Genomic DNA, 13,372 nt, shown 5'->3' with positions numbered 1-13,372 from the left:
AGGACCAGATCCCTGGGGGATGTCGGTCTGACAGTTTATGAACAAAACCTCGTATGTCCATCCACCAGCTTGAGCTTACTTTGCCGTGCGCCATGGAGCAGGAGCACGGCACCCAGCCTCCTGGTGCTCTCTGCAGCCTGTGTGGGGACATGCGATAGCCCTGCCTGGTAACGAGATGCGGCACCGGATCAGGCTTGTTACCTTGAGAGCAAGGGAGTAATGTACTCGGCGCCTGGGGAAGCAGAACACGCCCTTGGGAAGTGCGTGGTGCAGGCTGTGCAGTGTGAGAGAAGTTTTTGACAGGTTCTTCCTACCTAAATCAGCTGCTCCCAGACCAGGCTTCGGAGCCACCTCTTTTCTGCACCGGCTGGAAGGGAACTGGCTTCACTCCAGCGGTTCAGCACGAGCGCTCTGAACTGCACCTTACGCTTTGGGAGCCCCCCAGCTTGTCCCGGGCTCAGCTCGCAGCCCGCCGCTGAAGCCCCCGTGTTCTGCACACGCCTGGGGCCCTTGCCTGCTGTGCCAGTGGCAGGGATGGCGCTCGGCATGATCCTGCTGGAACTAGTCTCTACGTCCTGCTTATGAGGTATGAGTTAACATTTACATTCTTTAATTACTCCTGCTGCAAGGAATGCACCATCTGAGGGCTCACCCTTCGAATGGTCCTGCAAAGGAACTGTTTCATAGGGAGGAATAGAACAAAGAATATTTAAAGGTGGAAGAGATGATACCTCAGTCAGTCAGCCAAAGGTTGGGTGTTTGGGTTTTTGTCTTGCTAGTTTTCTAACCTGTAGTTTCAGCAATTAGCTTTTGTCCGGGTAAATATGAAAGACCCCATTTTAAAATTAATACTTAGATATGCTTTTAATCTGGAGAAGATAAAGTCGGTTTTTTTCCTGATGGTTTAATGCTCTCAGGCAAACAGCTTAACAGCTAACTGAATCCATTATAAAAGTTATTAGTGACGAAATACAAATACATAAGCATGCAGCCCTTTATTTTTGTGAAGATCTTTGCTTATCATAGTTCTGTATGTTACATTACGGTGTTATACAAATAGATTTATTTACAAAACCATGAGCTATGCAAGCTTCTTGCTTTTTTTCCTATTTGACTGATACCGATCTTTTTCAACCCCTTCCCATATATCTTTGTAAGCATGCATAAAAATTAACTTTGGTGTGGTAAAACTACTCTATGTGCCCAGCCACATACAGTATTTATTTATTTATAGATATTTATAGGTATGTACAAAAGTTTGCCAGTATACAGAGCAGTACTGAAGTGTACATTTTAAAATCCACAATGCAATACATTAATGGGCTACCAGGTTTCACTAAAATAAAACTGAAGGAAAAAGGGTGGATTTAGCTAGGAAAAAAAGTAATCAGCAACTACCTATATGTGTAAAACAATTTATTATTTCTTTTTCTTGGCTGGCAAATTCTTAAATATAATCTGAATGGCAGTGCAATAGGTTGAGTTGCCTCATACACACTAAGACCAGTCTTATTCTGTTTCTTGTGCAGAGGTTTACTGTCCAGCATACTACTTTCAAATGTACATTACAATAGTATCAAAATGTTTTGGCAAAAAGATCTCGAAAGGAACCATGACATTTGTTGACAAAAATAGAAATCTGTAACAAAGCTAAATAACACCAAAATAAAAGAAAAATATTTTAGTTTCAGTTTTACAGTTGTGTATAATCACACTTTAGTATATCTCTGTTCACTTCTAGTCCCCATAATGAAAAATAGCTTTATACAAAACAACTTACTAAATTTTTAACCATACATCTTCCCACGCTCAGTACACTGCCGTGCACACGCAGTCAAGTTCACTCACACACCTTCACACTTTTTCGTTAAGAGGTGCTGCCTATAGGAAGAAAACGCTCTTTTATCATTACAACAGCAACAAGAGTTTTCCAAAAAGCTTCACTCTAGTCTAGTGTAGTAATTCAGTATTTAGCACATGATTAGTATTAAGCCTCCCGCAATACAGCAAAACGGTTACACTCCCCGGTTAAAACATTGGCTGCGGATTCTTTGGAAATGAACAGAAAGCCTTGGTGAACTCGCACGTGCGCTGTGCTTAGCCTTTAGGATGGCTCCTTGGCTGTGGATGGGGTGGACTTGCCCGCATTTCCGTTCTGCGCCTTGTAGCTGGTGAAGCTAGGTGTGTGGATTGTCCTGATGCTCTTCATACCTTGGTTCAGTGAAGTGGGAGAGGTAGAGGAGGGGGGAGAGGTAGAGGAGGAAGGAGGGGGTGGCCGGCCGTTTTGAGTCTGTAGTGAGAATGAGAGATGGTGACCTTTCCCTGGGTAAGTGGGGCTCTGAAACTTGGAGGAGCCGTTAGAGACAGAGGGGATGAGGGAGGTAGAGTAAGTTATGCGACCTGTCTGAGGACCGAGGTTAGAGGAAGGAATGGAGGTTTTAGTAGGTGGATTTAGAGGGTTAGAGCTGTCACCGCTAGAAGCAGGTGCTGAGCTGCTTTTCCCAGAAGTGGGAGAAAAGGCTGGGATCTTAGAAGCAGGTAGGGTAGGGGAAGTAGCCTTATAGTCCCCACCAGCTTTCTTAGCACTTCCATTAGCCTGCAAATAAAGATGGCAGGAGACAGTTTGTCAGAAAGCCAGTAACACGATAAACCAACAGGACCTGGGAAAACAGCCCTACCGAGAGTAAGAACTACGAGTTGGAGGCCTGAGCTGAGTCTTGCAGCTGTGGACTGGACCTGGTAGAAAACCCAGAGTGCCCAACCGAGAGCGCATAAAAGCGAGAAAGCCAACGCAGCTCCTGTGAGAAGGTGCAATCTAGGGGTTACAGACCAGTCACTACATTGGCCATGCTTCTGGGTTATTAACGTGTGAATAGACGTGTCTGGCCGGAGAGTTAGCGTGCATCTACTGCCACCCATTACACCAACAGGTTAGTGTCCAAGGCTTCCTGTAAAGACTCTCTGAACAGAAGCGTTCCCAGCTCTCCTAAGGAACCGCCACATTTACCGAAGGGAAAGTAAAACATTAATGTAGTCAACATTAAAATTACAGCTGAATACCACGGTTAAAAAAAAAAAAAGAGCAGCAGGTGGTTTATTGCAGACATGCATGCACAAGCATGGTGAAAAAGGTCAGTAGATGATACTGTCATGCCCCCAGGATCCAGGACGTCCAGTTAGACCTCACTCGAAAGTCAGGCATCCGTTATTTGGTATAATCTCAGTCAGTTACTGGAGTTTTTAAATAAACAGACAACACGAAATGTCCATCCAAACACCGGGTTTAGGGTAAAACTACCTGTCTGTACTGGCGCGGATCCTGCAGCTTGTGCTGTTTGCCTGCTTTCTCCGTGCTTCCTTGTCTAGTTTTTGAAGCCATGGGGACTGGCATCCGGCTTGTCTGGGAGGCAGCGCTGGAGCCCTGTGGAAATGAGTGGAGGGGCGGGGGGGGGGGAGACAAGGGGAGGGCATGGTCAGTACCGGTGTGCTTGAAGAGGAGAGTGCACACCATGCGCCAAAAAAAAAAGCCACAGTACTACATGCAGGGAAAGTTCAGGAGCTTCACACCGCAGGTGTTAATTTCCAGAACCAAATGGAGAAAACCGCTCAGCTACTGATCAGCCTGGATTTCATGTCAGTGACGCTTGTCATCTCACACAGCAGATTATTCGACCCAGCTCCCCTGCATTTGCCCATCACCAATCAGCAGCAAAGATTAAAAAAACGAAACAAACCCCCCCCAATGGTCTATTAGCTGTTAGACACCTTGTGGGGAGCCCAAACAAGCCACCTGAAAGGAAGCAAACAAATCACAAGACCCTCTTGTTTAATGGTGATTATTGCAGGTTTTAGAAAGCGGCTGGAGGTTTGATTTCTCGGACTAAGGTACCTTACGTGAAGTGGCTGGGATTGACGGAGGGGGCTCTACACCAGCAAGGCTCTCATCCAGCACTACAAGCTCTCGGGGTGGGGTCTCTGGTACTATCTGGGCAGAGGAGGGGACAGTGCTTCCCTCAGAGCTGTATGTGTTTTCAGGGATAGATTTTGGACTCATTTCACTGATGGTGTTTTCCAACTGCTTTATAGTTTGCTCAAGGCTGTCTAGCGTTCGGTATGTACTCTGTCGAATTTCATCGGTCCTAGACAGGGACACTGCAGCTCCAGGTGGCCCCTCTTGCTTCCCAGAAGGACTCTTGTCACTGTCCTCGGGCTGAGACCTACTGATTTCAAATCTCTTTGCTTCCTTGTGCTGCTTCAGGGCCCCATCTTCCTCCTCTTCTTCATAGACCACAACCTGCAACGTCTTCTTCCCAGTCTTGGTTCCTGTCCGTATCGCCTGCGTCAGAGCAGCCAGCTGCTTTTTAGGGAATTTGAACTTGAATTTTTTCTTAGAATCCTGCCTGCTTCCAAACTGATCGGCAGAGTCCAAGTTTGTTTCTGTGTTTAGCCCATAGATCTGACGGTATTTGTTAAAATTTGCCTTTGCGCTTTCCTCCTCTGCAGGAGGTCTGGTTTCTGCAGAGTCAGAGGAAGACTGAAGGTTAAATACGTACTGCTCGTTGAGACTGTGAGCTGCTGAATACTCTGTGATTGCTTTGCTGTCACTAACTACTGGTGGCTTTTCCTTCTGGCTCTCAGAGATCTCATGTGCTTCATTTTCTTCCTCCTCCTCTTCCTCTTCTATCTTTTCATCTGTCATCATTTTCTCCAGTTCCTCATCACATTCCTCAAAAATTGTAGAAAGTCGTTTATATGCTGACCTAATATCCATCGGTTCATCAAAAATGATGATGACGGGTTTTTTGTCCAAACACACCACTGGCTCTTCGCTGTCTGCATTTTCTGGGATACCCTTCTCCAACGCCACATCCTTCCTCGTGTCAATGTTCACCGTTTGCACATCTCCACCTTTCCGGCTGACTATATCGTGAACTTCCCCACTCGAGAGGACCTGGACAGCTGTTTTAGTAATCATGAAGGCGATGTTTTCTGTGGGTGAGTTGTCCTCACTTGGAGAGCTAGCAGGAGAGTCCATCTCTTCCATGCTGTTCACACCGTTACTTCTGGACACTTTGGGTCTTAGCACAACCTGATTGTAGTTGACTGCAGAAGCTTCTTGCTCCTGCAAGGAAGGTTGAGGCCCCACAGCCTCCTGCGTGTGCCTCATGAGAGGGGCAACGCTGCTGACGGGAATATGCTTGCCTGTGCTCTGCAAGGCTTCACCGGGCGGCAGGCCCTGGTGTACATCTCGCGATAGTCTATAGTTTGGCTTTTGTTTTCCAGTTTCAACAGCTGGAAAATGAGATCCTAAAATATCTTGAGCCCCTCTTCGTTTGTCATCCTCTGGCAAACTCACACCAGACAGGTTTCTGGTCATATTCTGAAGGTTTTCCTTAGAATAGTCTCTACTGTCTACAAACAAACCCTTGCTACATGTAGGACTGTCATTCATTGAAAAGCCAATTTTACTGTCAGCTGTGCTGGATGAATCAGAACCCAATTCCTCTTCAGTTTTCCCTTCCCTCTTCTCTTTAGGATGGTCACTATCTGTGGGAGATCCTGTTGTAGCCCCATACACCTAAGGGGGAAAGTCGGATTACTTAGTTATTCAGGGCTGTTACCTTTACAGGACGGGTTTTTTCCCCAAATTAATCACCATATTCTCAGGGGAAGTGCAGACCTTGTGAACTCACCACTCTGTTTACTGCTGCCGAGGCATGTCTGAGGTTGTCATCTGATTCCTGTCTTTCTTCGGGGCAAAATTCCAAATTCTGGCAGAACAGTGCATGATGTTACTGCTCTGTGCTATGCATGTGGCCAGCATGGGTTGTTACCCAGGGCTCCTGTTTTAACAAGGCCTCCAGAATATGCAAAAGCACACTCATTACCTTATTTCCAATGCAGTGCTACCTTGACCCGTTCACTTTCCAGCTAAGAAAACCCAAACCCTAGTTTGTATAAGATTGAAGTTGTAAAGATTCATGGTATTTGAGTAAGTTCTGCTGGGCCACATCAAAGGGAGCCTGATGTGGAAGGGCTGACAGCAGGGCACTACGGCTCACTAGCTCACCAGAGAGCCAAATGCAAGAGGCTGGCTAGCCCTGAAAGGAAGTTTTGTACCCGTAAACGCTGATTTTCAAGTCACAACATATTGCTGCTTCTAATGTTGCTCACACCTGAGCAGCGCTGCTCCATCACAGTTAATATCATCACAGCCTGAGCATTTCTAAATCCTTGCTGCAGCTTAAAAATATTCCTTCGAAATTACCAGCGGCACCCTGCAGCAACCGTGGAAGTGCAGAATGAAACACTGAGCTACATTCATTTATAGAAGCAATTGCAAACATCACACAGAGAGGTCTTCCACTAGCTCAAAAATTGTATATTCCCAACAATGCAAATTTAAGGGGACTTTTTTCTTCATTTTCAAATGAGGTCCCCTGGAGATACTGTTTCATAATACCAGGCTTGGTTTGTTAAGTGCTAGTGACAGCTTAGGATAAACACCAATCTTCAGGGTGAGGGAATGACCTGAAGAGACACCATGCCTATGAACGAGCAAGAAAGAAATCTACAGTCAAAAGATGGCTCACCAAGAAGGAAATAAATCTGGCCTCGAGCGCATGAAGGCAGTGAGCCAAAAGCATTACTGCTGATATTGCTTGAGACTACAAGCTGACTCCTAGCGCACCAGAAGGCCAGATTATACCTCTATGAGCATCAAGACCAGCCAGGAGACTTGCTCTCCCAGCTCAGAACAGTAATCCACAGGTCAGTAATCGTCAGGCATACAGAGGTTCACAAGGTGTAGTTTCTACATCTTGTGATGTTCTCTTACATACTGTCTGAGGATTTTACACAGGAAAACTTTGTACACAATCAAAACACTGGAGTGAGAAAGTCAGTGATGGACAAGATTCCCAGTTCGTCTCTGCTAAGGTGTACGGGCAGTAAGAAGGCTGCCCCACAGGCACCCTGACACCCCCCATATTTCTAAATAAGGAGGAGCTATCATGCAAACCGGCCACCGCCAGTGAGGCATCAGTGGGCAGGCTGACACTGTTTGCACTTCGTGCTGAGTGTAAGAACAAAACACCAGGGCCTGTGATCAGCTCAGGCCCAGACTCGCTAAGTGGTAAGCGCCTCCCAGTCCCATTACATGTCACACCTCCCAGAATTAGGCCAGGCCACGTAATGGCGCTTGTTGCCTGTCCATGTGCTGACTCGGTCACCGAGGTCCCGTTTCTCTGTATCTTTTTTAGCAAGTTCCTCTTCTCGTTCCATCAGTGCAACATCTCATAGTGCCATTGTACAATATACGTAATTTTAGGAACTGCTGCCTTTCTACTAAAAAATAAAACCACAACAAAACTCATTTCCTCTGTGAGTTTATCACAACCACAAGGCTCCATATTTAAAGCCAATAAGCACTCTGTCAAGTCAGATGACAAAACCAAATCTCATTAGCCTTAATTTCCTGGGCTCTGTGTTATTCCAATAAACAGCAGTTTATGGCAATTACTTGGCAGCACCTTTCAAAGAAACATTTGTGCTGCAGGACGTGCAGCATCTTGAGTGTTTTCCATGCAACAATACAATCTCATTCTGACACCAGCAGCAATAAGGATGAATAGAGATACAGTCACGCTTTTTTTTCCTCCGTAACGCTGTCATACATTCCACAACAAAACATTTTTTCCCTTTTACTCACACCCATGAACTTGTAGCCAGGTGTCTGCAGCTTTAGACCAGAACTGCTGTTTGCGCAACTCCAAGCCAAGTCCTTGCGTGCAATGCCCTGACCTGGCAGCAGTACCTGCGGGGCGGGGTATGGATTTTGACGCTAATAATATATCAGATACCACCATCTAGGTGTCACCTTGTGCTTTACAGCTGCAGCACCCTGTGCAGATGCAGCTCACTGTGGTTAGGGCAGCTGAGTTCTTCTCTGCCTCAGGGACGTGGCAAAGCAATTTCTTCTCTCCCTGCCTCTGTTAAATGATGTTGAAGTTAAGCGTCTCCTATAAAATCCTTGGGGAGCTATTACTCCTATGTGCAATCTGCATATACACGCAAAACGCATGACAAAGTTGAAATGCTGTGCTGAAGAGCTGTCTTCTTCCCCCCACACCCCCCCCCTTCACTGCAAACTGGCACTTGGCTGACAAGTTGTCATGCCTGCATGACCGCCTAAACCCAGCAATGATTCAATTCGTTATTCTTAAACTGGAAAGAGAGGTCTGCAAAGGCGGAGATTGTCCTTTTCTTCACCCTGCACACTGCCTGCCCACTAAGGCCAATCAGCTCAGCTGGCAACTCCAGTCCAGACACAGCTGTGAACCCCCCTTGACGTGGCTATAGCTCCACACACGGCACCTCTTCAAAGGCCCGTGACTGAAGAGTGAATCTTGAGCATTAACTTTCAGAATAAGGGCAGACTCAGCCCATGCACCTTGACTCTTTCTTCCAATAAACTGAATAGGATTTCTGAATATCTAATAACTTTTTCTGGGACCAACAAATAAAACAAACTAAAGCAGAAATTCTCTAAAGTGGCTCTTGAGACTGAGAGGAACCACTGATTCTCAAGACAAGAACAAGGCTTAGGAGAGATGCTTCACCATCCATTGCCAGAACAGCACTGGAAGGATGTTCTAAGGAGTACAAGCATCTCTTTGGCAGAAACTGATGGATCCTCTTAATTTTGATTTCACAGAATCGTAAAACTTCATGCCACTACCGTATAACTGCTGATAAGACACATAATGTAGATCGATAAAACGTTCCATATAAGTGTTTCTGAGCCATAGTGAGATAATAGGAAGGAAACCACTGGGCAGTGGTGGGTGGGGGTTAGAGAGAACAGGACACAAGATAAAAGATTAGTTTTGAAGGAAAGAAGGTTATGCCAAGACCGGGTGGCATGTTTACAAATGCCACTTGTTACCTTCTTTTCCTTGTGATGCATTAAAGTCCCAGGCCTTATTTCTTTAACATGTGTATCATTTCTGGACTGTTCAGCATGACTGTTTGAGTTTACATCCATAAAAGAGCACTTCTGGAAAGCCTAGGAAATAAATACTGCAGGTTATCAGGAGACCAAGAGCTTTTACACAGAAATGTCTGGAGATGACCAACTACAAAGAGAACATTTGGTTTTGACATTCACAGCTCAACAATACATGGTCATGAGATAATAGAGATTTTAGACTATCAGACTAAGAGAAATAGGACATCCTCTCCAGTCTTCCAAGACTGCACTCTTAACTCATCACGCTGAGATCAAGTTCCTTGCAGGGAGATAACCTTGATTTCTATTTTTACAGATGGGGAGATGAAGGCACACAGAGATGCTATGAACTACGCAAACTTAAGTAGGAAGCCCATGACAAACTCTGGGCTTGCGACACTACCTACTTCCTAGTGGCTAAGAGTTAGGCGAGAGCTATGTAATTCCACTTCTCTCCACACAAACTGTTATTAAAACTTTAGACTTGGAGACGTGTTTTTCTTTGCCATATGGGCTTGTGGACCACTGGCCTCCCACCATGTGTACCCCAGGGCACGGCCCCAACTTTTCAGCCCTTTATCTTGCTACCCTCTTCCAGTTTCCTTTGGGTTTCTCTATCCAACTGGCTCCCAGATCCAGAGGAGAAGAACTGTCACTGCCACCACTGTGCAGTGCTGGCTGCAAGTGTGCATCACCAGAATTTCTGCAGGCCTCTACTGGCATGGTCTGCCTTCAGTGAGATGTACAGGCAGGACATCTGCCAGCCAGAGGAATAAGGGAGGAGTGCTTACAGGAGTCAAACACACCATGACGTGCAAGATTATATTCTTATACCATGTATTAGGGTAATTATGTAATTTCTGGCAACTCTCAGGAAATTAATAGCCCTGATTACAGGTTAGAATCAGGCCTGTTCTTTAAATATTGTATGCCTCGTGTGCATTGCATATTCTGTAAAATCAGAAAAGTAACAACAATAAAAAAATCCAGTGCAAAAATCAGGGTGTCGAGTTTCTTCTGGTTTTCCTATTTGTATGTGTGTATAGACCAGAGTACCTAAGACGACATGGAACTATTCGAAGAAGTAGTCTCACTCCTCATAATACAGGATATGGACTTTCCCCAGACCAGTGATACATTTTTGAGTTAGGCATGCCACCTACAAAGGCATCCTATTAAGTCCTTCAGACTTTAAGTGAGGAAGAATCCACTGTTTCCCTTGGTGATTTGTTTATTTATCACCTTTGCTCCAAATTATCTGTAACAGTGTCCAAATACAGTTTGTGCTACAGCCGCTGATTACTATTATGCCTTTTTCTGCTAGTTTAAAAAGGTATTTCCCATGAAAGTATCTCCACATTGTACTGAAATCTATTCTCAACCTTCGTATTCTTAACAGCCTTTACAAATGGGGGACACATGGCTAACTTACTCATGGGTGCAGCAGCCCGGTGCTGATCTCACTGGTCCTGTACACAGAGATAAAACCACTCCCTGTTCTCACATCTATACACCCAAAGCAGACACTAACTTTGTGGCAACAGCACTGACCTGGGAGCTCCTGTCAACTTGTTAGTGCAACTCCTGATTCTTCCAAGACATGAAGTTGTGATCTGGCCTGTATTTTTATTTTCTTCATATGGACTTCTTATTTCAGTAAATGTATTATGACCATTAAGTGATTGCTATCATTTCCCTGTTTTCATACTTCACTCGTTTGAATTAAGCTGATTTAAACAGTAGGGATTTAAAATGTATTTCCAGGCTATTGATGAAAATACAGAGTGACACCGGGCCTGTAACTGATCCCTACGGGACCTGACTATAAACATTTGTATCAAGGGCAGCACTTCCAGAGCCAGACAGCTCTCAGTTGTCCTATGATAGAGGGATTTTTTTGTATTCTCTGTGGTGCCAGATTTTTATCGAAGTGTTTGATCAAATGATTTACAAAAATGTTTACAGATATACAATTCAGTTTAAGCAGTCAGACCTGTTACCTGATCAAAGAGTGTTGTTTGCTTTGACAGATCTGTGTTCCATTACGCTGTGTTCACCAGCATAACTGTTTACATCTGTCCTTAGTTCTTCACTGATTGAATCCTGTCCCTGATTTTCCATTATTCTGCCTGTGACTGATACCAGACTAATGAGTCTGTAACTCCTGTATCAAGCAGTCTGCCCTTTCTAAAACATGGTACTCTGTCAACCTTCCACAATACACCTGTTATTTTGGTATTGGTTTAAAAATAGCCTTGCTTGTCCCCAAAACTAGCATTTAAACACTCATTCCCTGTTGAGCTACCATGCCTATTTCTCCCCTTAGATCCCCTCAGCCCCCTTTTCCAGACCTTAACCTCCACTTCATTGTCACCAGTTGCAAGGCAGCTGGGTTCCTTTCCTAGAGACAGGAGACGATGTGACAAGTTTCACTGTCCCCAGCTCTCCTGTCGCACTGGCACACAAACAGGGAATAAGGGTCAACCACTGCTCTCACTCCCTGCAAACCAGCTGTCTGAAGCACTTGTGGGTGAGAGCCGAGCAAAGGGGCAGCCTGCACCCATGCCATGTAACAGTTACCGCTTAATATCCACACGTCCTGTGCTGCAAACGCTCCCTGGGCAGCACCAAACCCACCTTTTGGCAGGTGGACAGCAGGGATCATCTCATGTCATGACAGTGCTCTGAAACACCCCAGCATCAGAAGTTACGGCCAGTTAAGTTGATCCATATCTCCTTTCCTCGTATGGGCATGAACACGGACAGAGGGAGCCCCCGGGAAGCTGGAGCTCACTGGTGGTAGCTGGAATACTTGGCTTTTACTGCAGGATCACCATCACTGAACTAAACCAGCCCATGCGCTATGAAGTGAAGGACTTAGCAAGAGAAGACTATTTCTATGCCACTGGCAGAGTAATGTACCAGTTACACAGCAGGGAACAGCAAATGTTTCAATGTTCAAACACTCCAGGAAACGCTGTACCATAGCACAGGACAAGTGAGCAAAGCCCCCCCCAGCCCCCCGCCAAGGAGCAGACTCCATATTCTCTGTTCCAACCAATATTAACATGAATGACGGACCCTCAGCACCTTGCTGGTCTGGTACTAAGCGAGAAATGCTAGGCCAGGGCTAACACCACCAGATGCACACTGATACTTTATTTAACCCATCTACATGTGTAAGAGCCTCCAGTGGCAAGCACTGCTTGCTTGATCGCTGTCTCAGCTCCAGACCTCTTTAACAAAAATTGGGTGGTGCTTACAAAACGTGTACCACCTAGTGCAATAAAGTGGGACCTGGTGAGACCGGGAGATCTACTTTCCATCATGTTCTGAGCTGGAAATTGTCCTGATGCCCTAAAAGTGGTATCGGGCACAAGCGTCTTCACATGAAACTCAAAAGGCATACCTGTAATTCTGCCATTATTTTGTCTCCTTCCTCTTCCTCTTCGTCTTTTGCAGCTGATGCTACAGCATGCCCTGCGCTCCGAGACAATGCCTGATCCTCTTTAGGGGCTTTGGACTGCGCTGTTTGCCCAGCATCTTCACTACATTCCTACAAGGGGATGAGAAAGCAAAGACAGACAATATAGTTGAGCCTTCCTGATGCAAAGCAAACAGAAAATTTAACACTATGCAATTCCCCTGTTGCAAGTTCTGTGTTCCTTTTTAAGGAGACTGCTAAATCATCAGTTCAAAAGCAACCAATATTGCTGATGTGATAGCATGTTCACAGATTAAAAAGCTTCCTAACCTGGACTTCCCTCTACTTTCTTCAGAGAACAGAACAGATAGGGAAAGGAAGCCCAAACTAATTTGCAACAGTTCTGTAAAAACGCTCTCAAATCCAAGCTGATCTTCCCCATCTGTGTAAGTCATGCTTTTTATTTTTAATCTTCTTACCACTCTAAATGAAAGCAGCCTGTGACTTGCCTTCTATACTGCTAGAAGATAAGAGCAGCAAGGCTCCTGTGAACAGAACTGATCAAATCTCACTCGTTCATTTGGCCTAACAGCAGTGTTTCCCAGTAGGCAGTTTCAGTAGCTTTCCAGGACACAGCTCTGTCTCAACTTATTTTGTGGTTTACAGACACAGCCCAAGCCTGGGAATGTTTCTCTGTGCCAACCACTCAACAGTCTGATTGCCTAGAGTCTGAATCATCAAACCTTGACAGCAGCAGCCTCTTTTCTGGCTGCATAGATGACATCTCCTGATCTCGTTGTGGTTAGTCCTGATCCTGGCAGGTAACTGCGCCGTGGAGGTGGAGGAGGTGGAGACTTGGTCAGCTTGTCACTATCCTGTTCCCCATCAGGAATTTCTTCTGCAAGTAAACAGAGCAGCACAAAGTGAGCATAGGTGAA

At 45.4% G+C, this 13,372-nt stretch overlaps 1 protein-coding gene across 19 annotated transcripts in view; it reads right to left on the bottom strand.

The window, feature by feature from the left end:
• Nucleotides 1-976: 976 nt before the first annotated feature.
• KIAA1217 (KIAA1217 ortholog) overlaps nt 977-13,372 on the bottom strand; it is a 365,874-nt gene continuing 353,478 nt past the window's right edge. For 11 of the 19 annotated variants that reach the window (XM_055805069.1, XM_055805075.1, XM_055805077.1 and 8 more), the window contains 7 exons: nt 13,178-13,332; nt 12,420-12,566; nt 8,948-9,067; nt 5,694-5,771; nt 3,890-5,578; nt 3,299-3,421; nt 977-2,596 (listed from right to left, as the gene is read on the bottom strand). In XM_055805069.1, coding sequence (XP_055661044.1) covers nt 2,105-2,596; nt 3,299-3,421; nt 3,890-5,578; nt 5,694-5,771; nt 8,948-9,067; nt 12,420-12,566; nt 13,178-13,332 — 2,804 coding nt within the window. In that variant the 3' untranslated portion in view covers nt 977-2,104. Of the gene's footprint in view, nt 3,422-3,889; nt 5,579-5,693; nt 5,772-8,947; nt 9,068-12,419; nt 12,567-13,177; nt 13,333-13,372 lie in introns of all 19 variants that reach the window. The other 8 variants (XM_055805078.1, XR_008747373.1, XR_008747372.1 and 5 more) reach the window with 8 other exon arrangements.

This window comes from Falco peregrinus, chromosome 5 (genome assembly GCF_023634155.1).
Source record: "Falco peregrinus isolate bFalPer1 chromosome 5, bFalPer1.pri, whole genome shotgun sequence".
Lineage (NCBI taxonomy): Eukaryota > Metazoa > Chordata > Aves > Falconiformes > Falconidae > Falco > Falco peregrinus.
The sequence above is the reverse complement of the archived record's forward strand: the minus strand, read 5'-3'. Positions and strand labels throughout refer to the sequence as shown.